General features: G+C 39.0%; 1 protein-coding gene across 9 annotated transcripts in view; it reads left to right on the forward strand.

The window, feature by feature from the left end:
* The window catches only part of LOC135761955 (trinucleotide repeat-containing gene 6A protein-like), a 62,547-nt gene extending 36,948 nt beyond the window's left edge, over positions 1-25,599 (forward strand). For 6 of the 9 annotated variants that reach the window (XM_065275262.2, XM_065275272.2, XM_065275254.2 and 3 more), the window contains 21 exons: positions 4,867-5,184; positions 5,656-5,703; positions 7,082-9,670; positions 10,514-10,723; positions 11,556-11,710; positions 11,832-11,909; positions 12,025-12,076; positions 12,158-12,285; positions 13,012-13,170; positions 13,273-13,401; positions 15,497-15,625; positions 15,722-15,796; positions 15,890-16,328; positions 18,457-18,594; positions 18,699-18,860; positions 18,960-19,100; positions 19,195-19,302; positions 19,525-19,734; positions 19,836-19,903; positions 20,009-20,148; positions 21,057-25,599. In XM_065275262.2, the coding sequence (XP_065131334.1) occupies positions 5,658-5,703; positions 7,082-9,670; positions 10,514-10,723; positions 11,556-11,710; positions 11,832-11,909; positions 12,025-12,076; positions 12,158-12,285; positions 13,012-13,170; positions 13,273-13,401; positions 15,497-15,625; positions 15,722-15,796; positions 15,890-16,328; positions 18,457-18,594; positions 18,699-18,860; positions 18,960-19,100; positions 19,195-19,302; positions 19,525-19,734; positions 19,836-19,903; positions 20,009-20,148; positions 21,057-21,432 (5,532 nt within the window). In that variant the 5' untranslated portion in view covers positions 4,867-5,184; positions 5,656-5,657 and the 3' untranslated portion in view covers positions 21,433-25,599. The remainder of the gene's footprint in view (positions 1-4,866; positions 5,185-5,655; positions 5,704-7,081; positions 9,671-10,513; positions 10,724-11,555; positions 11,711-11,831; positions 11,910-12,024; positions 12,077-12,157; positions 12,286-13,011; positions 13,171-13,272; positions 13,402-15,496; positions 15,626-15,721; positions 15,797-15,889; positions 16,329-18,456; positions 18,595-18,698; positions 18,861-18,959; positions 19,101-19,194; positions 19,303-19,524; positions 19,735-19,835; positions 19,904-20,008; positions 20,149-21,056) is intronic. The other 3 variants (XM_065275300.2, XM_065275290.2, XM_065275307.2) reach the window with 3 other exon arrangements.
* Positions 25,600-27,085: the final 1,486 nt, after the last annotated feature.

The raw sequence follows: 27,085 nt of genomic DNA on the forward strand, positions 1-27,085 counted from the left end.
TGGAAAGAAAAGCAAAGGCATCTTATCATGAATCACCATACCTTGCCTTTTATGCATTCTGAAGCATATCGTAAAACTTGTTAGTGGGTGTAGCACTTTTCCACTGAATGATGTGAAAAGGCTGATAGCTCCGGACCGGTCTTTATCTCTTGACCTTGTCTTCGCTCTCACAGTAGCTTGAGGCTGAAGCCAGCAGAGTGACTAGAGCTCGGTAGCAACAGGGGTGTCTGCAGTCTAATGTTTGCAAGTTTGTTTAAAGCTGTTTCATAGAAATTTAGCTTGTTATGGTAAAATTGTAATGGAATGGATTTAGTGTAAAGAGTTTTAACTGTGAAAATATACAGCAAGGTAAATTCTGCATGAGATCTACAGGGCAAAAATACAAGAATCATGTTTTTAGTAAGCACCTCCACCCCTCCCTGGTTACCCCGGGTGACTTTTTAACTTATCTGTTGGCCCAGATGTCCTTGTATCTTCTGCGTGATATGGAGTATATTAAGCAATAAACTCATGGCAATATTAGCTGCTCTGTGAACAATAATATTTATCTTCCTATTACGTTTACTAGATATTAAACATACACGTTTATTTCTTATTCATAAGGCCAGTTATTCCAGAAAGTACCTGCTGGAAAGCATTTAGTCCTGATATATAGTTTTGAGTCCTGTCTTGGCCTACTTTTTTTGACATCAAAGTTAGTAAAAAAGTCCAAAGTTTGTCCCGGTTTTTTATTAGCAAAACCTTGGGGTCAGGAAATGGAAACATTCAAGAAATGATTTGTGTTGTCTGCGCTCTACGTTGAAGGTTTAGTTTGTTGACTAAATCACCTAGCTGTTGCTTAGCAAAAACTGCACAATACAGACGTCTGCTTGGGAGGAAAAGATATTGGCAGTGATGGTCTGCATTAACTCATCTGAACTGGAAAAAGTACTTAAATGTGCCAAAAGCATAACTTTAAAGACTACATTGTTCTGAAAGAGACGAGACCATCCTGTATGCACTAATAGTTACTTCTGAAATGACTGACACCAAATATGGAAAGTCATTTCGAGTTTAGACCTGTTCATGCATACTTGTCATTTAAAGACAAATAGCAGACCTGATCATTTAGGCTCTTAAACTTCTGGAAGTCCTTGTGGGAGCGTTTCACTTGCATGTGCATTTGACAAATATTTGGACAAGCATTATGTGCACGTTTTGCACTTTGTTTTTGCATTTGACTGTGAAGAATGCACCAGGCAAAGAGGTTTAATGATGCCCTCTCAAATCTGTAACTGAAAGCATTTATACTTTTTTCTGATTTTTCTAGTTATGCAGGCTTGTCATGAAATGTTCGTCTGATTCTTGCCGTGCAAGAGATCCGCAGGGTAGTCAACTTGTTGCAACGTGACCACCTGACTTCCTGACAGTTGTCATTCCACAACAAGCAAGTCGAAGCTGTTTGAACAGGAAATTACCTCTAAGAAAAAATAGATCTGTTGCACGATGTAGCATTGTTCCACACTTTAGTTTCAAACAAACCCCTCTTAACCTGTTAGGCAGCCCCCCCCAACTTTTTACCCACACGAAAATGTTTGCAGCTCCAAAACTATTTGAAGAATTGAGATGAGTTAAAAAGAGAAAGTTTTACATGTTTAAGTGTAGTAAAACTCCATTGTTATGTATGTTGTCTATTTTTGTTTCATAAAAAAAAAAAATTCTATAGATGTTCCATAGCAGCTTATATAGTCAATGGTCTCAAAGCCACATTTTATATTTGTTATAAATTTAAGGTTGACATTACAAAAAAGGAGGCAACCTTATTTCTTTATCATGACACATTTCCAAATATGGCCACTCATTTTACATTTCAATTAATTTTGTTTTACAATGTCAATGTTTTAATAATACAATGTCATTAAGACACCTTTAAAAAAAAGATAAAGCAAATGTAATTATTTGCACAAGTAGATTACATACAAAGTAAATGGTCTTCCGTGCAAGTTGAAAATATTCACCTCATGTGGAAAATTCGCATGACGGGAAGCTAAATCTCACTATATATCTAGAGTGAGGTATGTGATGCTTCACTTTTGGTGTACATGGCATAACGGTTAGAAGCCCTTTGCCGCCTTTGTAGTAAATCACACGGCGTGCACACTTTGTTGCAAAACAATATTGAGAGAGGATTCTTTTTACAAAATCCGATAGAAACAATGGGTCTATTTCGTCTGGAGTTATGACCGACTCAAAATGTATATAGGTTGAGATATGCAGTCGTCCCACAAAATATAGTATTAATGTACCTAGAGCATTTATTTTATAAAACAGAACTCAGATATCAAATCTTAACCCTTTCTTATGAAATACATCATGACAAGTTTAAAACCGTTCTTGGTCATTATACATGGTAAACTTAAGTGCTTATAAACAAAATCGCATCGGACATGCCCACCTGGATTGGTCGGCTTAACAGGTTAAAATGATTCAAATGATAAAGTAGACTTCAAAGCCCCCTCACAGAGGCCTTGGCTGAAGTCACTCTCAGGGCCCCATTACAGGCATTCAGAGGAGCTGGCAAGAGTCAAGAAGTAAAATGACACCATACCTCTAAATATTTTTCTTATAAATGTGAAGAGAAGAAAATAAAGCTGGATGTATTTGAAGGGTTCTGGTAAATCTAGATTGGAGAGAAAAAGAAAGCCGTCTGTAAGGTAGAGGGTCAGTTTTTAATGGTGCTACAGATTACTTGTAACATTTTGTAAATCACTTCACAGCTGTTATGTGAGAGGAGTAATAAATTATTCTGCTTTTTAGTTTGTTTAGTGATGGTGCTCTGTTACTAGCTCGATGGTCTACCTGGTCTCAAAAGGTCAAGACGGTCTCTGTAAGAGGAATTTATAGCCCTCAGTGGATCGTCCATTGGCTTTCTTGAATTTTTTTGTAATGTGAAAATAAGTGGGTGCTTTGTGAGGTCATTCCTACAGGAAATTCCACAGCCAAAACAACATCTATCAACACAGTGGTGGCTTTTGCAAACAGTTAAGCAAAGAGTGTAAGGGTGCTTTGCTTAAAGCAGTATAAAGCTAAAGCTCTGTGCTGTGATTGATACACAACGGACTGAAAGAGCTTTAAGATGCTTTTGGCTTCCTGATGTTAAGAGTAATTTTTAACAGTATTTAAACCGTATTAAATATTTTAGGGGACTGTCTAGGGAATGTCCATAATTCCAAAGAGAAAGAGAGAGAGATGCTAAACCCTCTCAGTGCATCTAGCATGTTTTCTTGTAAATGAGTATTCTGCTTACAAACTGGTATATGCCTTATTCAGCCTGTCTCCATGTTGATTCCAAATCGAGGCTATGAGATGATGGACGTCCAGAGCGTGTGCTTTAAATGTATTGTTTTGTACCGGAATGCTGGTCATTCAGCCATCAAAACAAAGAAAATGCATAATTTGAAAAATATCCACAGGACCAAGAACCTCAGAAATCATGAATTGTTAAAATAAGAAGGGAACTATGACCTAATTTGAGATGAGTATCGTGCATTGTGTACATAATATTTGTTTTGGATATTAGTCTGTTGGCTAATTGCTAATTTCTTATGTTGTTAGCATGTTTACTTAAAAAAAAAAACATCAATATAGTGCAACAATACAATATTTTATAACAACAACTAGGTATATATCTCCAGTTTGTATAAAACATGAGCATATGTCCCATGTATTTTCTGTTATGTTTTTTCAAGGCATGAAAATTAACTTAATAACATGTGATTGACTTGATAACAAGCTATTGTTATATGTAAAACCCTATATGAACCTCAACGTTATGTAACTTACAAATGTTATTTAGTTAGAAATTAATCCTGCTTCTGTTGATTCTGGTCAATGTGCTTAAAAATCGGAGGAAAGTTTTAAACCTATTTATGTTTTGAATTTTATGTTATGTACTTAGTTATATTAGTGTTGCTTACAGTCCTTAAAGCATAAGAATTAGTGATTAGCCAACAGGCTAATAGCAAAACAGATTTTATATACACATTGTGCTGCTCTTATCTCAAAATTTGGTCATATGTCCCTTCTTATTTTAACAACTCATGATTTAATGTTCTATGTCCTGTGGAAATGTATTAAATGATGTATTTTCTGTGTTTTGATGGCTGAATGACCAGCATCCCGGTACAAAACAATACGTTAAATCACACGCTCTGGACGTCTATCCCTCACAGCCTCGTTTTGGAATTAACATGGCGGCAGGCTGAATAAGGCGTATTTCTGAATGGCCTGAGGTTGAGATTAAGTCGATTTGATGTGAAAGTATTTGATGAATGTATAATATGGGCGGAGAGCAATAAAATTTGTTCAGAGGAATATAAATAGGATAGACAAGTTTATATTCATATGAATTGAATTTTAAGTGTTGTCCTATTTAGAATTAGGTCAATTGATTATTTCCAATATTGGAATAAAATTAGTAAAAAGTTACGTTTTTGGTTTTTGGACTTTCTGAATGTAGGTGTTTACAGCTTTAAAAAATTGGATACATTTTTAATAGGATATAAATCTTTTTGCTTTTTCTGTTGTGCTTAACTCAGTGGTTCTCAAACTAGGGGCCATAAGACGGTGCCGGGGGGCCCAGTTTCATGACAAATTAAAAATCATAAATTCTGTGTAATTAAACCTCAGAAAAAAGCAATATGTTGTATCATTTAATGTTTTGTTTAATTCAAATTTTAAGTTTGAGAACCACTGGCTTACACTGGCTATGTAACTTATGTGATTAACTTACGAAACTCATTCGCTTCTCGCACTATATAGAAATCTATAAAATTATCATATTTGAGACAAATATAGTTACAAATGTGTTCTTATTTTGATTTTCAGTGCCAGAACATATCAAGTCCAGTTTCAGCCAGCCTCAGTCTGCCAATTAGAACAGCAGCATCTCAACTGTAACCTGCGCCATCAGCAATGCCAAGAGGGCCCCAGCCAGCGGCCAGCCCCAAACCCTGCCTCGGTACCCGCTCTGTGAAGATCCGCCGCATCTCTGTCAGCACAAATAGAAACAGCTGTTGAAGTGTGGGCAGTCCCTCACGGTCCTTGCTGCCACCCTGGGAACTCAAGTGCAGCTTAACTCTAGCCAGGCAGGGGAGCTTACGACTGAGAGGCCTTTACTACACTGCGTCCAAAGCCACCTCTCAGGTACCAGAACACTGCTGAATAACCTTGTCAAAAACATTTCCTACATATGCAGTGAAACTTGTGATATTAATCTCTATATAAGCAATTTCTAAAGGATTGAGGTGGTAAAATGCAGGGCAGGAAGTTGCAGCAAAATCTTGATTTAAATTAAGTATATGGATGTTGTCATAAATGATTTTAAATGGATAGATTCTAGTCTTGAGTGTAAAAAATATTATAGTCATACACCAGTGAATCAACTAGACCAACAAGTTAGCTGCTTTGTTTATTTTTTGTACTGTTTTTAAATCCAAGTGTCTTCGTGTTTTCTAGTTGTATTGGGTGTAACTCCGAATTAGATTAAATGTATTTAATGCTTTCTGCAGTTTGTGGCCTTAGAAATTCAAGAGACAGACTTGTAGCTACCATGTGTCCATTAATCTAAACTTTCAATTCTGTTAGCATCTCATAATGTCATCATTTGTTTTATAGGCATGGCTCCCATTCGGGATTCTGTCAGCCACTCCCCTAACCAAACAGGTGACACATTTTGCTTATTTCTCACATTGTGCCGTGGTTTACTATTTTGTGTAACGTTGTTTAGTTTGTAAATTCTGGAAAACCTTTTTAGCATTTATAAGGAACATTTATTGCCTCAAAATGTATAGTAAATGCATGAATACAGTAGTCTGCAGTGCAGACGGTGTTGTCCAAGCACTCAAAGTGTTATTTTGAACCACTCTAAATATAGCCATTTGCTTTGGCACTGTTTGTAAGAAAAATGTCATAAGATCTTGGCATGGGTATCCTGACTTGCCCTTTTTTACTTGCCAAACCTCAGTTTTTCATGTGTTATGTAAGGACAAACCAGTTGTGCTGCCAACAGTTTTGCAGGTCTAACTTTTCTGAAGTATATACAGTGTAACTCAGAAGATTGTACTGTTTGTCATAAAAACCTACCTTTTTTATTATCTTTTTATTGATAAGTTATTCCTTAAAGTTGGCGATGAGATATAAAGATAATATATTGAATAACTTTCTTAGTTTAATAGTATAATTTTCTTATACTCAGGTCAGTAATATTCAACAGAATCTTAATCAGAATCATTTGATCATGTTATGCAAACTGTGACAAACAGTGAGACTTTTCATGTTTTGTTGTTTTATTTCTGTCGGTTAACACAGCCAGAGAGAAATTTCTCAGACTTGGCAAGAAAATCGCACTCCGGGAAGCTTGGCAGCCATCTTGCAGACAAGATCAGGCTAGCAGAAAACGCTTTTATTTCAAGAAATAGAGCAGTTGCATTAGTATTGTAGTTTTGTGGTGCCACACTGCAAAATGAACGAACTTGCAGAGACTTCAATTTTCATCGTGCTGCAGAGCGTCTGTCTGTCTTTCCCTCCTCTATCTACTGGCAGGCAGCACGATCACGCTGCTGCAACAAAATGGTGGCAGCTTTACTGCTGTTTCAGTCTGTCTTAAGTGAGACACCTCTCAGCAGGACGGAGATTGGGTTTATGGGCATTTGGCCATTGTCAAGTAATGCATAAATAGACAAATGATTACAAATTGTGATCACTCTACCAAATGTTACAGTTTCCTGTGCCTTGTCCAAGAAAGATTTTTGGTGTGTAATGTCATTGGCTTGTGTTTACACACCGTGCGTTAGAAATTTTATTAAGAGTATGGCTAAAATGCAAATGTTCTTGTTACTTTTCAGTTTACCTTTTCAAGTTCAGGAAAGGCAGAGCTCTAACACAAAACTGAGACCCATTTTATTTTAACGCTGCGGTGAATTTTGCTTTGTTCTGTTGTCTGTGCCTTTGTTCTGTTTAGTTCTTTTAAACCTAAATATACTTCATTGGAATAAATAGTTGTTTATTTGGAGCTCATTTTACCTTTTATTTACACCCACAGGTTTAGAACATGCTGGACTGGAATCTCAGTTTGAAAATTCACCGTGGAGCTCTAGTTCACCTTGCAGTGACTCAAACAGTAACTGGGGAAAAGTCATTGTAGATAAAGGACCCTGGTCCTCCATCACTAGTAGTGACCCAGAGTTAGCCTCAGAATGTATGGATGCTGATTCTGCCTCCAGCTCTGGGTCTGAAAAAAATCTAAGTATAATGGCTTCTGGAAACACTGGCGGTGACAACAATGGCAATAGGCAAGGATGTAGTCAAGGTTCTCATTTCATGGTTGCAAATGGCAGCAATAATGTGGCTAATGGGAGTGTTAAGGGGCCTTGGGGTGTATCCAACGGCTCGATGCTAAGCACATGTCAAGGCTCCGGGGAGAGCCCCAGCGGCAAGCTGGTAGAAAGCAGCCATGGCAAAATTAATGCATGGGGCACCCAAGGTTCCTCAACCAATGGAGGTATAAATCCAAGCACTTTGATCCCAAATGCCAACCATGGTGCCTGGCCCATTCTTCAGAACACCGGGCCCAACCCCCATGGTCCTGTTGGGAATGGTGGCACCAACACTCAACTAAGCACCATAGGTCAAACACCCTGCATGCAGAGTATCAACTCTAAGATGTCTTGGGGATGCCTGCAGGAAAATATGTCTGAAGCTGAAATCAATGGTACAAGCAAGGTTCAAAGCGGGCAGCCTCAAAACCTTAACACTGAATTTAATGGACCAAATAACACTACTAACATGATGACCTCTAGTTTACCAAACTCTACAGGTTCAATACAGATGAATGAACAGCCCCCAGGGCACCGAGCCTGGCCTATGAACACAGGGGGCTCTTCTCAGCTCCCTATTTCTTCAGTCTCTAATGGCACTTCCATTTCTCAACATGGCAACAGTGAGGGAATAAACAGCGGGTCTTATGGTACAGCATGGGGCATTCCGCCCAGCACTAATTACTCTGGAGACAAATGTCCTATCCCTAAAGGCCAAGCTGTGGGCGACACTGTGAATGCAACTCTAATGCAGTCTGGAGCCAATGGTTCCTCTGTGAGCGCTGCTTCTTTAAAAAATAATAATAATGGGATGGGTGGTCGTGGAGGAGGATGGGACTCCACGTCCACTACCTCACAAAATATTTCTTGGGGTGCTGGCAATGGTGTGGGCCCAGCTGGGATACCTCGACCTTGGGGAAGTGCCTCCTCCTCCTCTTCATCTTCTTCTTCATCCTCTTCAAACACTGGCACTAAGGTCTCAAATGGGGAGTGGAACACTTTGCCCAGCAACAGTCAGCATTCCAATGATGGCACGAATGGAGGCAGGAAGGGAACAAATGGATGGAAGTCCTTGGAAGATGATGCTCTCGGTATAGGGAGCTCTGGTCAGGCATCACAAGGCAGCACATGGAACAAATCTACAGGCAGTGAAGGAAGTGGAGAAAGCTCAGAAGGTCGCAGTGAGAGGGATGGACAGCGTAGCGGCAACCGAAGAAGGGGTAATCAACAGGGCATGATAACTGCAGCTCTCTCTAAAATTGAAGTGGATCCCAGGGTCTTGTCCAACACAGGATGGGGACAAACCCCAGTCCGTCAGAACACTGCCTGGGATGTATCCAATCCTGATAAAAAGCCAGGAAATGGGCAGATGGGCTGGGGCCATGCTCCACCTAAGGCATCTAACTCAGGTGGGTGGGGAGATGGACCCAGCAACAACAGTAGCGATTCTTCCATGTCTGGATGGACTGAACAGAAACCATCAACTGGCTGGGGTGAAACCAAAGGATCTGGTGGGCAAAGTGGTTGGGAGGAGGCTTCTTCTGTTACACTGAACAAGAATAGTTCCTCATGGAATGGTAGCAATGATGAAAAGTCCTCCTCTTGGAATAATGCACAAAAAGCAAAGCAGGGATGGGGCGGCCCTTCTGCTGGAGATGGATGGGGTGGAGAAGGCCCAAAAGGAAACCACTGGGTAGAGCCCCAGAAATCTAGTTCCAGTGGTTGGGACAGGGACAGTGACAGTGATCGTTCTGGATCAGGCTGGAGCGAGACGGGTCGCTGCAGAACAAGCAACACCTGGGGAGGCAGTGGAGGCACAAACACTCCTGACCAGAGTGCTTCAACCACAGGATGGGGCGAATCAACCAAGACCAACAATCAAAACCAAGCCTGGGGCGAGCCAATCAAACCAAGCCACTCCAACTCTACTTGGAGTGACACCACAAAACCGAACAACTCTTCTGAGTGGGGCAAATCCCAAGATACCAGCATGGGAACATTCAGGAGTGGCAACACTCCTCAGACTGGAACCCCTGGTCAGAACAAGCCTACAGGATGGCTGGGAGGCCCAGTTCCTACTGCCTCTAAAGAAGAAGAATCCTCTGGATGGGAAGAGCCATCTCCTGAATCCATCAGGCGTAGAATGGAGATTGATGATGGTACTTCAGCATGGGGAGATCCCAACAAATATAATAATGGTAGTGTAAACATGTGGAACAAGAACACTGCTGGAGAGCAGGATAGCATGGCTGTTTCTCAGCCCCCACAAGCCCAAAGCTCCATGGCTCCAAAAGAAAAGAACAGCAGCAGCTCAGGTGAGTGTCTTTCTATTTTGCAGTGGCTTGGCAATTATTACTCATCCCTCATATTTATCTTTAGTCATGCAGTCATTCCTTTGGAATTTGTCTGGATGTGTTTTTTCCCTCCCACCCCTTTCCTCCAATACCAGTTGCACTGACAAAGCTCTGAACTTACAAGTGAGTGCTTGTGAAATGTGCATATGGTTTACCCATTGCAGAGAAATATTTTAGAAAGGTTGTTTTTGTTGAGACAAAAGTCTTTATCTTCCTTAATTATTTGCAGGAAGTGTATACTAAAGGTGTATGTGCAAGTAATGTTTCCACTTCATTTGGAATTGGCTGTGGATGAGCAGTGCTCAGGGGAAAACTCGGTTTGGGTTACATTGTAGTCATGTGGCAGCAACTTGAGCAGGAGGGCACACATGAACAGGGCTATTTTTGAGGGAAGTATTTAGGACATATGCGGGATGGTGAAAGTGCAGAAACCTCAGTGGTTAAATGTGAGCTGATCCATCAGTAGGACTTCAGAGTAAACAAAGCTTACATAAGCATGTTTATGTAAGGGTCAGATTTGGGCCATTGAAAACTTCAGTCCAAAAGTGCAGTCCAATCACACTTTGAAGTTTAAGATTTTTTTATGTAAATAGATTTAGGTTTAAAATAGCACAGAGCCTTTTCTTGTTCATTTTTTTAACATGCTGCTTTTCATTAACCATTTACAATAAAAAATATTAATTCTTGTGCTAGTAATAACATATACAGTTTACTATTAATATCCCCTCAAGCAAATGTGCAGAGGATTATAGCATTTTGCACTATTGCTCTTTGATGATAGCGTTTTTTTTTGTCTGGACACAGGATGGGGAGAGCCATATGGTGGGCCACAAAAAATGGAGTCCTCTACCTGGGTTGACCCTGCTGCTCCACCTGTCTCTGTGGACAATGGTACTTCTGCTTGGGGTAAGCCTGTTGATTCAGGCTCCAGCTGGGAAGTACCAGGGAGGGAAAACTCAGGAGGAAATGGCTGGGGCAATGCTGCTGTAGGGCAACAGTCACAGCACAAGTCTGGTATGTTATATGTCTTATGGGGGCAAAGAGCTTTATTATTTTACTGTTTAATTCATACATTTGCACTTCAATGTCAACCGTATTACTAAACAAAACTAGGGATGCTCCGATCGATCGGCCGCAGATCGGTATCGGCCAATAACGGCATTAAATGACTTGATCGGTACTCGCTAAATTTGCCAATCTTTCTGTTTACTTTTGTCATCATAGGGCTCCTGAATGCGTCTGTAATTAGAGACCATTTGAACGCAGTGCAAGCATTTTTATAACACGTTGCTCATGTGCGACATGCAGATTTGTATTTCTCTCTGCCTTTACAGAGATATGTGTATTTTCTATGAGGACGTGCTCCGGTCCTTACAGCACGACGTCTCCACATCCCCATCAAACAGCGTATACAACACATATCTATCACAGACAATTGCATCTTCATGCTGAAAGTTTATTATTTGCATGCGTTTTAAAGTTTTGACTAAACGTATTTTCCTCGCAGCTGCTCTTGTCTGCGTACACCCGGCGAGCATGCACACAGCAGCCTGTCATCAGTGCACATGTACAGATTGATCTCTCTCAAGTCTTAAAGCTACAGTAACCTAATTCATCTCTTAATAAAATCAGTTTCGGCCCTTCAGTGAAGAACTGTTGTACTTCATACGAATACGTGTATATTTAATTCATACAGTAAAGACTGGCAAGGCGAAGACAACAAATCTGTATCGGCTGCAAAAATCCTGATCGGGGCATTCCTAAACAAAACAAATTTTCACTTAAATTGAAAAAAACTGTTCTTGCCGGAACTAGTTATACAATGACAGATTTTTTTTGTCTTTAGGATCCAAACCTATGCAAGACAACTGGTGTGGAGAGGAGATGTCCATGGCAGGGCACTCCAACTGGGGAGAAGAAGAGGAAGTAGAAATAGGCATGTGGAACAACAATCCATCACAAGAAACTGGAAACTGGTCCTACAAGAAGATGCCACCAAAGGTAATACATTACAGACTTGATTTAGCCTGGTATAACCCCTTCACTGAAGTTACAGTTTGATAAAGACATACAGCATGGTAAATTGTGGTTGGTTACTTACATTATTTACCTTTCTTCTCAGTTGAATAAAGGACCCAACAAGCAGGATGATTCTCCGTGGATGAATCAGTTTGTGAAACAGTTCAACAACATGTACCCTGTAAGGAACACTCCACTATTTTAAGAAACCTGTTTATGATGTTAGATGATCATGAATCTTTAATGTAGCAAAATTGTATTAGTTTACATGATGACAGTTGCGTGTCTTTTTACAGAGGGACTCCGCTGAGGATTCCATGAAGGGAAATAAGATGGATATGTCTGGAGGTATGTGAAGTTCACGTGCCGTTTCAGCTTACAAATGGTTGTATGAAGTTCATTGCATTTAATTATAACCAATTTCTACAGGAATGGTGGAAAAGCGCATGGATGTTGACAAGCATGTACTTAATATGGGGGAGTATGGAAAAGCTCCTGCCTCACGTCACCAGATCCACAAAGACTCATCCATGGACCGCAATCCCTATATGGATAAGGTCAGTTATTCTCTAATTGTCTAAAAGCAGTAATGGCTCACTGTGAAAACATGTCATTGCGTTTGCTTGCTGGGTACTTTAGCACCCTCTATGGAAAGGGAATGGGGCATGAAAAAACCCTGAAATCTGAATATCAAATTTGAGGCTTTCAGTGCATATACATCAGTTTAAATGCTTTGTATATACTACTATACTCTTCACAGTTAATATCTATATATTTAAAACCAACACGGTTGATGTTTTATTTTGCATTATCGAAGGATTTCCCTGAAATGAAATCCCACTATTGACTCTTTGTGTAGCAAAAATAGCAAGTGAAATTTTACAGCTGTGATGTGACAAAACCCTGTTAGAAAGAAGGGACAAATCTATTGACGCGTCCCACCCCAACTTCTATTTTTAATAGGGAATATGCCAGCACGGCAAATAATACCACCTGCCCTTTAATTTCTTTAACCTTTATAAACTCTCTTAGTGAATGTAGTCTCTTTTTTCTTAGTCATCTTTTCTGTTTATAACTTCCTTGACTAATTTCAATAGAAGAAAACTTTCCAGTTTCTTAAAGATGCAAAGAGGATGCTAACATAGCCTTTCTCTTTCCTTTTCCCTGGCTGTTGATGTTTCTTTCTCTGGTGGCCTGGTGCTCCTTCTGGTCTTTGACCGCCTCTCTGCTGTTGTGCTCTGCGTCCTGCTCTTCTCTCTGCTTGGCCTGTGGTTGTGCTTCAGCTTTCACTGCCAGTATATGATAGCACTGTAGCAGAGGAGCCCCAAAACTCACAGATCACTTCCATGCAGAATATCAGCTTTTCCCCTACAAATAGTGCTCAACCAAACCAGTGCAGCTTGCCAGGGCCCCACCTTCCAAACTCTGCCTCTGTTAGGCAGGTGAGTTAGTGCATGACGCTCCCCGTGTGCTGAAGCTGTGAATGGACTGCGGCCGCACTGTGCTTGTTGTTTGTGTGTAATGTATTTGCGTTTTTCCCACAGAATGTAAACATGTACAGTGTCGGTAATGCAGCACAAGGCCGGAATGCCCAGCAGCCTTCAGCACAACCTCTCAATTCTGCTCAGCCCAATCTACGTAACCAAGTGCCTCCTCCACTACATCCCTCTCAGGTAATAACACTTGGGATTGTATGCCCCATGCAACTCGCATTGAGATAAGGCAGACAAACAACTGCACCCACAACTATTACCCATAAAAGGATAGTTCACCAAAAAATAAAAATTCTGCCATCATTTACTCGCTCTCATGTTGTTACAAACCAGTGTTTTTGAAGGCTCGTCACGCTAATATCTTTTAAAAGGTAACTAACAAGTTAACATTCAATTTTACTCGACAATCGGCTTGTGACACATTTCATGGTAAGCTTAAGGTTTTACATGTATCTACTTGTCAAACCTAAGCCAATTTCCAATACTTTTTGTGGCGTATTTAAATAACAAGGCAAGGCACGCGTTTCTCAACTTTATAAGTGAGGTCTCAGCGTAACACACAAACTCGACATGAGGGTATAAGGCTCAACTTTTTTGACATGCACAGAAGGCACACCGACTAAAACAACGGCAAGCCCTCAGGGACAACCTTAATGCACATTTACATAGTATTAAATACACCACACTTTTTAACCTAAATTAATTTGTTAAAGACTACAATTTTTACTAGTGATGCACCAATGTATCGGCTGCCGATTTTTGATGAATTTGAAACCATCGGCAATAGCACGAGAAAGGCCGATACCATTTGTTTATTAATTAACTGCATCAAGAAATCCATTATATATAAAAAATGAGTTAATGTTGTTAATAAAATAAATTCTGAATAGCAAAAACCACCTTTGAAGGTTGTCATGCTGTCTTATTATATTTGTTTTAGCTTAATTTGTGCCTCTCTTATTATGTTGGTCAGTTGAATGTTAATTAGATCCAATCAATGTTCAGTAAAAATAATTTGATGCAGAAATAAACTAGCTAATAGACCAATTGTATAGTATTGTATACAAGTGTTTAATATCGGCATCGGTATCGGTCAGAAGTTGTCTGTTTAAATCGGTATCGGACAAAAAAAATCCTATCTGTGCATCCCTAATTTTTACTAAAATAGACTTAAACTTGACTAAAACCTTTTTGCGTTTTCATCGATTAAAACTTGACTAAAACTATCAATTTTATAAGTGACTAAAATGTGACTAAAACTAAAAAGCATTTTCATCCATAAGACTAAAACTAAAAACTTTGGGCTGCCAAAAACAACACTGTTACAAACCTGTATAAATTTCTTTATTCTGACGAACACAAAGGAAGATATTTTGAGCAATGTTTGTAACTATTCGTTTTTGAGCACCATTGACTTTCATATTATTTTTATTTTTTTGTACTATAGAAGTCAATGGTGCTCTTGTTTCCTGTTGATTAAAAATATTTTCCTTTGTGTTCAGCAAAACAAAGAAATTTATACAGGTTTGTAAAAACGTAAGGGTGAGTAAACAATGACAGAATTTTTATTTTTGGGTGAACTATCCCTTTAACAAATCGCTCCAATGCAAAAAAATATTGCCATTTAGAAAAGGTTTGCAGTCTAATGCTTTGTTCAGACCAGCCACGGTAGAGATGTCAAGCGCAATTTATTTCAATGTTAAGTCAATGTGAAGACGTGTTGACGCGCATCTGGAGGTCTCGCGCCACGAATGAGGCGCTTAGTGCGGTGTGGTAGACGCGATTCCGTCTTATTCGCGCGTCTAGTTTGTGCGAATTGAGCGTTGTCACGCAAAAACTTGCAAGTTGAAAAAGTAAGGAACTTTGGGGGGGAAATGTGTTGCTTTAACCAATCAGGAGCTTGCTCTATAAGTGAAGTGATTACAGAAAGCGAGCCGAGTCGCAGAAGCCCCTCCCATGACGCGAATTTCCACGTGAATGTCTCGATAACTGGAATTTCACGCACGAATGAAGCAAGTAAACTCAAAATGTTCAAGTGGCAAACTAGACGCGGTAGATGCGTTTTGATGCCTCAAACACGGCTGGTGTGAACCCACAGTAATGCTTTAAATCTTAATTATTTGTTTAAAAAAAACACATTTTTGAGAGAAGGCTATAAAATTTAATTTCCTACTTTTTTATATATCATTGGTTAACAATTTTTTTTTAAATGAAATGTGCATACTGGAAACATGTATGTATTTTATATCAAAAGTATGTGTGTTTGTTTTGTCAGGTCCCGCCACCCCTGTTGAAGTACTCTCCCAATAATGGAGGTCTGAATCCTCTTTTCGGCCCACAGCAGGTGGCTATGCTGAACCAGCTTAACCAGCTGTCTCAGCTCTCTCACATTAATCAGTTACAGGTATTGATCTCACTGTTCAGCTTCAAAAACATTATGTGACACATTGCCAAATCTGGGCTGCAGTTACAGCTCTTTGCTTTTTATTTCCCATCTCAGCGTCTCCTCTTACAGCAAAAAGCGCAAACCCAGAGGGCCATGCCTGTTAACAGCCGCCAACAACAGGAACAGCAGGTTTGTGTTTTCCTCTGCATCCTTAGCTGTCCTGTTTTCTTATAATCTTTCCTCATTTAATGCGTCTTTCCCTTTATGATGGCGTGTGCGCAGGGTCGTGGTCTGGGCCCATCTCAACAGATGATCCAGCCTCCCCGTCATCTCGATCCCTCCCTGATGAAGCAGCAGAATTCTCCCCAGCTGCCCTCAATGCACCAGCCCAGCCTCAAGTCTTATATGGAGAACTTCATGCCCCCCAATGCCTCCGATCTCCAGAAAGAACAAAGTTCCATGAGCTCGTACAGTAATTTCTCTTTAGGTGGGTGTTCTCCCCATCTTCACGTAGGGCAGAATGACTCAATGTTGCACCAAGCTGCCAAGCCCAACACGATGTTTGCCTCTGACATGTCAGGCTATCAGCCAGCTGGCATTAGTCAAAGTCATAGTCTCCTAGCCCCACCTATGAGCAATGGCCACATGGTGCCAGGCTCTTCTGTGAACCCTCGGGTAGGAAAGAACTTCTGTCCTGACAGCAGCTCTCTGCCAGCAAGAGGTGAATACAGTCTATCTATTTTGTTGCCCCTAGCTAATTTCCCCATGCTTTTTATTTTTATGGGGAACAGGAAAATATGCCATGTCACAGACCTTTTGAGTTCAGACCCTTATTTGATTGGAAATCGGCTGGCATATGTATGGTGCTTATATTTATAATTTCAGCTGCTTGAAATCCTTTTTATTCCTTTTGGGTATGCCGCGTTGATACGTTTTAAAATTCAATTTTATATTTGATTCGAATCGATTTTTTTTCTGGATGCTGCTGTTAATCCTGGATACTGTTGTTAAATTTATTTCTGAGAATACGGGCAGTGGGTTTTGAAGGTCTTTTGTGGAAATGGTTATAGCTTGAAGCATGTTTTCTTTTTAATAGCAGCATGCACTTACGTTTGCATGAACCCCGTGTTATCTCTGCATGATCTGAAAATGTTTAAAGACAAAAGGTTCAGTAGACATAGTAATAATAATATCTGATCTTTTGTACAGATTGACATGATCTTTGATTTCGACATGAATTAGTTTAAAGGTCCCGTTCTTTCAGTGTTTTAAAAGCTTTGATTGTTTTTACAGTGTTTATGTTTCACGTTTAGAAAACCCGGTATTTTTCAAACAATTTACTTTTCTGTATAGCGCTCTTTTCACTGTCCTCAAAATGTGCTGATGTCTTCCTTGTTCTGTGAAGTCCCTCCTTCAGAAATACTTAACGAGTTCTGATTGTGTAGTTTGTTTAGTGTGTTGTGATTCGATAGCAGCTTAGCTTAGCAGAGCCGTTTGAGCCAAAGCAGGCGACTGACGTATTCCTGTGGGCGGAGTTTAGTCAAAAACTCTTAAATTGACTTGATTCAATTGGGAAGTAGAGGGCTGTAGTCCAAACCGGCCGTTCCCTGTAGGCTTTGAAAGGGGAATTCTGTTTAAGAAAATATATCGCTTGGCAGTGAACTTTGAGCTTTATCATTTTGCAGGTATTATTTATGCTATTATAGCAACACACTAACTAAAGTTTGAAAAATGGGATCAGGAAGAACGTGACCTTTAATCACTTTTTCTACCTCACAGAACATTTTCTCTTTTTTTTCACCCTAAAGTTAATTATTTTAAGGTTTAAAGTTATACTAAAACCCACATTTTCCCCCTTGGTTTTACAGACAAGGCTTAAGTCCTAGATTAAAACACGTTTGAGCTGTCTCAACTGAAAGTAACCTGCACTGACAGATGTTAAAATATGCCAGTGCCATTGATTTGTCTTAAGTTATGCAACAGTAATGTCTATTTCTAAGGAATGTTTATAAAAGATGCTAAAACTTAAACATTTAGCTAAGCCTTGTCTGTAAAACCAGGCTTTAAAGGAAAACACCACACTTTTTCAATGTTTTACTTTGTTCTTACCTCAACTTAGACAAATTAATACATACCTATCTTATTTCAATGTGTGCACTTAATCTTTGTACAGCACATCGTGAATGTGTTAGCATTTAGCCTAGCCCCATTCATTCTTTAGGATCCAAACAGAGATGAATTTAGAAGCCACCAAACACTTCCATGTTTTCCCTATTTAAAGACATGAGTAATTACACAAGTATGTATGGTGGCACAAAATAAAATGTGGCGATTTTTTTTTTTTAAGCGGATAAAAATGAAAACTATATTGTATGGCGGAAGAGCACTAAGTTTGCAGCACTTCGACCTCAGGCGCAGTAATATTGACGGTAGTTTGAGCGAGAGGGGTCAGGAGTGAGTGCTGTTCCGCCATACAATATAGTTCTTGTTTTTTCCCACCTTTTTTTTGGGCCACCATACTAACTTGTGTAACTACTCATGTAACAGTTTTTAAATAGGGAAAACATGAAAGTGTTTGGTGGCTTCTAAATTCATCCCTGTTTGGATCCTAAGGAATGAATGTGGCTAGGCTAAATGCTAACACATCACGACGCGCTGTACAAAGATTAAGTGCACACATTGATAAAGATAGTTATGTATTAATTCATCTAAGTTGAGGTAAGAAAATAGTAATATTAAAAAACGGTGGTGTTTTCCTTTAATGACTCATACTTTTAAATCTTACTCCATATTTTCTCAATAAATGTTGAACGTTGTTTTTAAACCAAAGTTTGGTTTTGTTCCACCAGGCTTGAACCCAAACATGAATGTAAGCAACCTTGATATTAGTAGTGTTGGTTTTAAGGAGCCACAGTCCCGTCTAAAGAAGTGGACTGCAATGGACATTTCCGTTAACTCGCCACTTGATCAAAACCCCAGCAAAACTGGTAGGTTTTTCTTTCCTAGCGTTCCTTTTTAAACAATCACACTCATCTCCGCAATGTCAAAACAAGTTTTTTTTGTAAATCTAATGAATCTGATCATACTATAGGTGCTATAACGTCTGGCCTGAGGCTTGAAGACTCACCCTTTGGTCCATATGACTTCATCAATGCCAGTAATGCTCCCATCAGTCCTCCTGGCTCTGTGGGAGATGGCTGGCCCAGCCGTGCCAAATCACCTCATGGTTCCACCAATGTCAACTGGCCACCAGGTTCGGATACAATCACTTCATGAATGCTTTGTCGATAATCCACTATTTTTACTAAGCTCTCTAGTAATCAAAGCTCACCAGGTCATGTTTGTTTGGCAGAGTTTCGTCCTGGTGAGCCCTGGAAAGGATATCCAAACATTGATCCTGAAACTGACCCATTCGTCACTCCTGGCAGTGTGATTAATAATCTCTCCATTAATACAGTCCGGGATGTTGATCACCTCAGGGACAGGAACAATGGTAAGCGTTTGCGTGCAAATTGCAGATTTTCCTTTTAAGTTGTATGCATTAGTGTTTTGGAAAATGGAAAATTATAATGGTTTTGTTATTTCAGGGCCATCCTCATCACTTAACACCACGCTGCCTTCAAATAGTGCCTGGACATCCATTCGTGCCTCCAACCACAATAGTTCCCTTAGCAGTACAGCACAAAGCACTTCAGGTCAGTAGGGAATTATTAGAAATGTACACAGTGATGTGTCGATACAAAAACAGATTTTTGGGAAACTGCAGAATGTAGAGACATTTTATTTGACATGGCATTTTAAAACAGCATTTGTAACAGGAAGCTTAAGAAACCATATGAGATGTTGACCATTGTGAACTATTACTTGCAACTACTTGAGCAAAACTTCAATCTCTGTCGTCTTTTTTGGTGCTATAGCCAGAAACAGTGACTCCAAATGGTCTCCTGGTACAGTTACCAACACCTCTTTGGCTCATGAGCTGTGGAAGGTTCCTCTCCCCTCAAAAGGTATCTCTGCTCCGTCCCGCCCCCCGCCTGGCCTCACAGGCCAGAAACAGCCCTCGTCTTGGGACAACGGCTCTCTGAGAATGGCAGGCTGGGGCAGCTCTGAATCCAGATACACCTCTGGTTAGTCACACTGTCTTGCATACACGTTCACCTGCTTTTTATATAAATGGTCAATACGGTTGAGATTAATAGTGGAGACTTATAATGATCATTCTTCACAGGTTCCAGCTGGGGTGACAGCAGCTCAGGGAGAACTAATTGGCTTGTACTCAAAAACCTCACACCTCAGGTAAAAGTTTCAGTGTTTGGACTCAATTGACGCAAGTTGAGATCGCTTTGTTAGGATCATGTCACGCCAACTTTTCTGTTAACGACTCCTGATTGTGTTTTACAGATTGATGGCTCCACCTTGCGAACTCTGTGCATGCAGCACGGTCCACTGATCACATTCCATCTGAACCTTCCCCATGGCAATGCTGTAGTCTGTTACAGCTCTAAGGAGGAGGCGGCCAAAGCCCAAAAGTCACTGCACATGTAAGTACATGTCTTTTTTGAAATGCCTTTGGTAAATACACTAATCACATTTGAAGTGGATCAAAAGGGTTCATTAAAGTTGTCCAAAGACTTTTATGAAAGGTTTTGATCCAATGTACATCAAAAATTACATAAGTTGTATAGAAGTAGCAGAAGTGGCACTTTGTCTTCTTATGCATTACATGAAATGTGCTTAAAAGCTTCACATCCATTAAGCATGGAAAAACGTTGTTAAACAATGAACTAATAACTAATAGAGCCATCGGGCACTGGGAGCGCCAGTCTGATTGGATCCAAGTAAAATCAGATTATTAAAAATGCACGCTGTGTAAATATTAAAAAATATATTTTTTCTGGAATGTTTAGTATCTTAATAATATGTCAACCTTTAACTATAAAGGGGACAGAGAATGAAAACCCATTTTTACCTTGTCTTTGTTGAATAATGGTAGTCTACCACATTCACAAACATACCAAATGTGCTGAACATGCTAAACATCTCAGTCTCATAGAAATTCCTCTTTTAGAAATGTCAGCCAGAAAACAGCCCAATCTGAAAAACTGATGCTTATGACATCACAGGCATCTAACTGCCCCTCCACTTTAAAATAATTGGCTACATTTTTTGAGTGGCAGCAAAGTCAGCCAATCAGTAATGAGATTGCAAGTTAAGCCAGTAGGGGGAGCCAATTAGGTGCAAAACCACTTGTTTAAAATCCCCCACCCTAATAGAGCTATCTGAGAGAGGTTTTAGGAAGCTTCTAAGGCATTACAGACCCAAACAAAAACAATTTTGTCTACATGTCACATCACTGAACAAGGATAAATACTCTGTTCAATCATTCTATGTCACCTTAAAGCAGTTTCCAGAACTTGACGAAGACTCTGCTTTTCCTCTTCTCCTCCAGGTGTGTTTTAGGGAACACTACTATTCTTGCAGAGTTTGCTAGTGAAGAGGAAATTAATCGTTTCTTTGCACAAGGTCAGTCAATGACTGCCTCTCCCAGCTGGCAAACACTGGGCTCTTCTCAGAACCGGATCGGATCCATCGAGGGTTCCCACCCCTACGCAAACCGCACTGATCCAAATCACTGGAACGGCAGCGGGCTGTCAGGAGCTAGCAGTGGAGACCTGCATGGTTCGTCTCTCTGGGGTGTTCCCAATTACTCCACGAGCCTGTGGGGCAACCCCAGCGGCGGTGAGGGGGGGAGAATCAACAGTCCCTCCCCCATCGGCTCTTTCCTACCTGTTGACCATCTAAGTGGAGGTGGGGAGTCCATGTAGTGCATCGTTCACCTTCTGACTTTAAACGAAAAAAGACAAAAAAAATCAACAACATACAAACCCGTGACCTCAATGTGGAGTAGTTAATCATAATCATATGACCATATATATATATATATATATTATATATGAAAAAAATCAAATGGCACTAGTTAGACTTTTCTTCACTTACAAAAAAAGCAAAAAAAAAACAAAAACAATGCGGGGTCACCCTGTGGAAACAAGTTACGTTTTTTCTGCACATATGTCCACTTTGTTTTAGCCCAAAACATATCAGTTTGAATACTTGAATCATGCAGGCCAATTCTATATAATGTGAAAGGATGTATTTACACTTCCAGGTAGTGCTCTTCATACAGAAAAAAGCTTCAGTTGAGCTCATCTGTTTATTCATCATGTTTATTTGAATTCCAATTCTTTTTGGTTTATTATTTGCGTTTTGTTTGCTGACAATGTTGGAGTTTGAGCTTTTTTTAACTTTGCACTGAATGTGGTTTTTCTCAGTATAATCTGCAATATGGAGGGAGCCGACAGTTCCAGTGTAGTTGTTTACTCAAGGATGTTCTTAAAAGTGTGCGCTCTACTATGCCTTGATGTACGCCTACCTTCTTGTGGTATTGTGGAGTTCAAGATCAAGATATAGATATGCTGACTTAGGATTATTTGATGATATTACAGAAATAAGTATTGCACCGATTTTGTTTTAAACTAAAGAATTTAGCTCTGCAGTGTAAAAAACTGTAGCCACAGCTGTGACTTGCAAACCCAACCTGCAAGCCAGGGGGAACAGCACTTTCAAAATAGGCTTTCAATTTTGATTTGGAGGCGTCACAATGTGCCCTCTTGTTTACAAAACTTTTTGAGGGGGAAAGTATGGTCATTCTTCCTTTATTTTAATGATAAAATTACAAAAATGCATAAAGAGTATAAAAAAAGATGAAAAAAAATTATAAAATGAAGAAAAAAGACAAAAAAAGAAGAAAAACACAAAAAATAAACTAGAAAAAAAAAAATCTTGAGGATGAAGACGAAGCTTTCTATCTCTGGGAATACTGATCAGTGTTTGGCCATGTCATTGGTTATTTTATCTATTCCTCTTGTCTGCTAAATAACCAGCATGGTTCTCAGGAAATATAGCCAGTTTTCCCCCATAGAAACTCCTTGTAGGAAAATATCCAACTTTTAGCACTGAAACTACTTATAGCTCTGTAAGTTTTTCTCTGCCAAATAACTGCTTTAAGCTGGAGACATTCTACACATACTGCTTTCAAATATGCTGTCTTTTTATTAATGAGTGGATATGGTTTGCTGAATCACTATCTAGTCCCCTTTTCCCACCGAGTGGCTCAATGTTTTCGCTTTGTGACCGTCGAAGTAACTGTCAAATGTCATGAGAAAAAGCCGAAATCTGTAACTATGCATACTGTAGCCAATGACTCGACCTACAGAATCGCTTTTTCTTCGTCTGAAGGTAATGTTTTATATGTTTCAATAATTTGCGTATATACACTTGTTTTCCTCATCGCCAGAGCTGGTGTTAAAGAAAATCTTGTTTGGTTATTTTAACAGTGCAAAAGTCGTCCACATTTCATTGCCTTGATTCAAATTGTGTCCGAAGATGCAACACAAGTCAAGTGGCTTTTAACTGTTTACAAATAGAAGATGATTGTAACGTGTACAGTACGTGGTTGTTGTGTTAATCTGAAGTAAGTTCCTTACAATAGTAATAAATCAATGTTTTTGGCTGCTCATTATCATTTTATTTTGGTTTGATTTTATTTTATTTTTGTTTAGTTTTTTTTTCCTTTCCCCCTTTTTTCCCCTTCCTCAAAGCTGGTTTGTCATTAAAAATGGCTTGCCTCTGTACTTGTGGCCAAGGAAGGCTGGATCAGAGGTGAATGTAATCTATTGCTGGTAGTTTAAATACATGCATTTAAATAATGTGCATATATTTACTTTTTATTGTACTATATTTTAGGTGCACAATTTATGAGACGCTTCAAAGAGCGAGAGAGGGAGAGAAAGATGTCAGCATTAGGCTAAGCCATGGACCTTAATATTTGTTTAAGCTGTGTTTCTCCATTTTATTTTATTTGAGAGAGAGAACTTGATTGGTGTGTTAAGTTATCCATATTTAATGACTCGTAAGCATCGTACAAAACCCTGAGTATTACTCTTGACTTTATGGTTGCGTGCCAGTATTGAACCATTTTAAGTAACCGCTTTACCAAATATTCTTCAATCAAAGGATTTGTTTACTTAATTCCAGACCTGGCTTATCTGATTTTGTTTGACAAATTTTAAGTGGAACATAAAAAAAACTGGTCGTTTTGGAGGGATGAATACATTACGAAAGCCGAAAATTATTTTTTGCAATTGCACTTGGTGTATATAATAAACTTAAAAGGTTGTACTGTATTTTTGTTTTCCGAGGGCAAAGTGTAGCTTTGGAGAACTGGATGTCTTGGTTGGAGAACTTTGCCTTTTTAAATCTTTTATTCTTTATGTACATTGGCTCTATACTCTTTAATTGTGAGACAGCGTTTTGTGTGTTTGTGCCTGCATGCTAGAGTGGTCCCCACTCCATTCCTGCGCATCAGGAGCCCTAGTATTCTCCTCTCGTATAGGCTACTAATGCGGTCTGTCTTGGGGGCGTATCACTGATTCGATTGCCGTGACTTTATTTACTCCCTTAATGTGGATTGCTTGAAAATCATCGTGCTTTAGAGTTACATGTTTGTATGTGTTAGTTATTGTCTTGCAATTGGCGCCCGAGCTTTAACAGTGCTAGGATCTTCCCTGCTGTCTTTGCAACTGTGCTAGTGTCCTTGTTCTTTTTTTTCTTTTTTTGAAGTAAGTGAGCATAGGGAAAAGCCATTGGCACCCAGTTTATTTCCACTTTTAATTATTAGTTTGTTTTCTTCCCCTTCCTTTTATCGTTCTTTTCCTCTTAATTTCATTTTATGTACGTGCAGCTCTTTGGTGTTAGACAGAACTGTCATGCTGAGACATTTTGATAATTCACTGTCATGCCAAATTACAGAGTCGGGGGGAGGAAAGGGATTTGTTCTTTTGTAAAAGCTGGACAATGTATATGCTTCAAATATGTCACTTGCAAAATGGATGTTTTGAGGATATTCATGAGCAATGTACAATCCCCGTTTTTATAGTCGGGTACAAGTTCAAAGAAGCGACTTGGCCTGACGTTCTACTTTTGTACTGAAAATGTCATTGTTTTCTGATTTATCCTGTGAGCAAATATTATACCCATGTCTTTTAAATGGTTCCTACTGTTGAACAATGTGCTAAGGCAATTGACTTAACAAACTGTGAGTATTGCTGTCATGTCATTATAAACCCTAAAAGCTTTAGTAAAACCAGCACAAGAAACGGATGAACGCAAGTTTAAGTCTAAACTTCCACCATGGAGAAATTCTAAGAAAGTCTATGCAGTGTAAGGTGAGGCTTCCATGTCTGTCTTTGCTTAATAAAATCCTAACCGCGGTGTAGTGGTGGGATTTAAAAATACGATTCCTGTGATGTGCCATGATTGAAATGGATTTTATTTTATTTTTTGTCACGAAATTTGGCCAGTTGTAGCAAATGGAGGGTTGCATTGACATTTCCTCTTTCACAGCGTGAATAGGCTGTGAAATGGCAAATTCTCAACTCCAACATTTCTAGAGGTCTGTCAAGAAATAGTTTGCTCACATGTAACCTATATGCACACTGCTTTGGTAGACTGTTTGAAAATGAAAAGAAATAAACATCAATAAGATTACTCGAATGAGCGGGAAGTTCTTTTCAGTGTCTTCCTGGGGTCATCTTAGAATTTTAACTTGGGGAACTGCACTTTTTGAAGGACAATCCTTTATTTGTATTCGTAACAATTGACACAAGGTTTAGTCTAATAATACATGGTAGATACTCAAATGTGTAGTGATGAATGTTATATGTAATGCTGTTTTTTTTTTCTCTTTGTTGCTTGGTTTTCATTTTTAGTACCTTAAGTGCATATGTAACGAGGTAGTTGAGGTAGTAAAGTAGTTTTTAGGTCTTTTGTTGGCTGTACTTGTAGACTGATAACTGTTTGTAAAGTCCTGATCTTGATATCGGAATACAAAGCTGTATAACTTGGGTACAACCCGCAATAAAGCCTAACAGTGACTTGGTGTGGATTTATTTATTTTTGTTCAGTTTAATAATACTCAAGATGTTTATGCATCAGTTTGATCTAAAACTTTTTGCATGCATGCTAAAATCTACCTTTGGGTATTATTCCTGTCACAACTTTGAATGTGAATAAGCATTAAACGATCAAATGTTTATTTCCTAAAAATGCAAAAAAAAAGAGAAAACGTTTGCCAGTGCTCCTTGTCTCTGACAGGCCTATGGAAATGCATCTGAATGCATAAGAATACATGACCCTGGACCACCAAACCAGTCATAAGGGCCAATTTTGTTAAATTGAGATTTATACATCATTTGAAAGCTAAATGAATAAGCTATTTATCGATGTATAGTTGTTCGGATAGGACAATATATGAGAATCTAGTATTTGAGGGTGGAAAAAATCTAAATATTTAGAAAATTGCCTTTAAAGTTGTCCAAAAGAAGTCATTAACAAATGCGTTCACACGCATATGCGTTTTTTTTCTTCATAAAAATCAATAATTTTGACCCATACAATGTATTTTTGTTTTTTGATACAAATATACAGTGCTGTGCAAAAGTCTTAGGCCACCACCACCAGACTTGTTTTAACAGTTTTAATGTCCATCCACATTTATTTTTCAATCTATTTTATTAAGATACAAACAGAAAATACAGGAAATATGTCCAAAAAATTAAATTTTCAGGACTAAATGTCTTTTAAAGGCATGTGACCTCTCTTGGCACTATAACACATCTTGATCAGAATATCAAAAAATATTTAAAACATTTAGGTTTAAGAGATCCTGCAGTTTCCTGCTATATCTCAAGTGAAAGGGGAGTTTACCCTAAAAACTTAACACATCAGTTTACATTTTTATACAGTTTTTAATACTATATACACATTTCCTGTATTTTCTGGATGTATTCTATTAAAGAGAGCGAGAAACAATTATATATGATCACTTTAACATTGCCAAAACAACAAATCTAATTGTGGTGTGGTGGCCTAAGACTTTTACACAGTGCTGTACCTGTGCTACTTTTGCAACTTTTTTGGTTTTGTGGTCCAGGGTCACATGTATGCAACTTGCATGATTGTATCTACCCTTACACTGTAGGACAGGTGATGGATTTAAGGTTTTACACCTAAAGAAATCAAAAGTACTCTTGCCATGTTTAGAATGAATCATCAAGTCTTGAAAAGGCTATTTTACAATAGTATCTTTGTTAACTATCGATACAAACATACACTATCATTAAACACCTTGTTGTAGAAAAAAATAGGATGAGCTCGACAGCATTTCATAAAATGATATTGCTATAATGGCAAAGTAAAAAAACGTTGATTCTGCTTTTTGGTATCTTTTTAAACAGGTAGTCCCACCTCAAACGTCACCATTGTCTGCGCCAAAATCCTTGCCGGGCAATCATAAAGCAACAGTGTTTATTTTTTACACTGTTATAGGTAAAGCACTTAAACAAAACAACACCCCACAGC

This window comes from Paramisgurnus dabryanus, chromosome 3 (genome assembly GCF_030506205.2).
Source record: "Paramisgurnus dabryanus chromosome 3, PD_genome_1.1, whole genome shotgun sequence".
Classification (NCBI taxonomy): Eukaryota; Metazoa; Chordata; class Actinopteri; order Cypriniformes; family Cobitidae; genus Paramisgurnus; species Paramisgurnus dabryanus.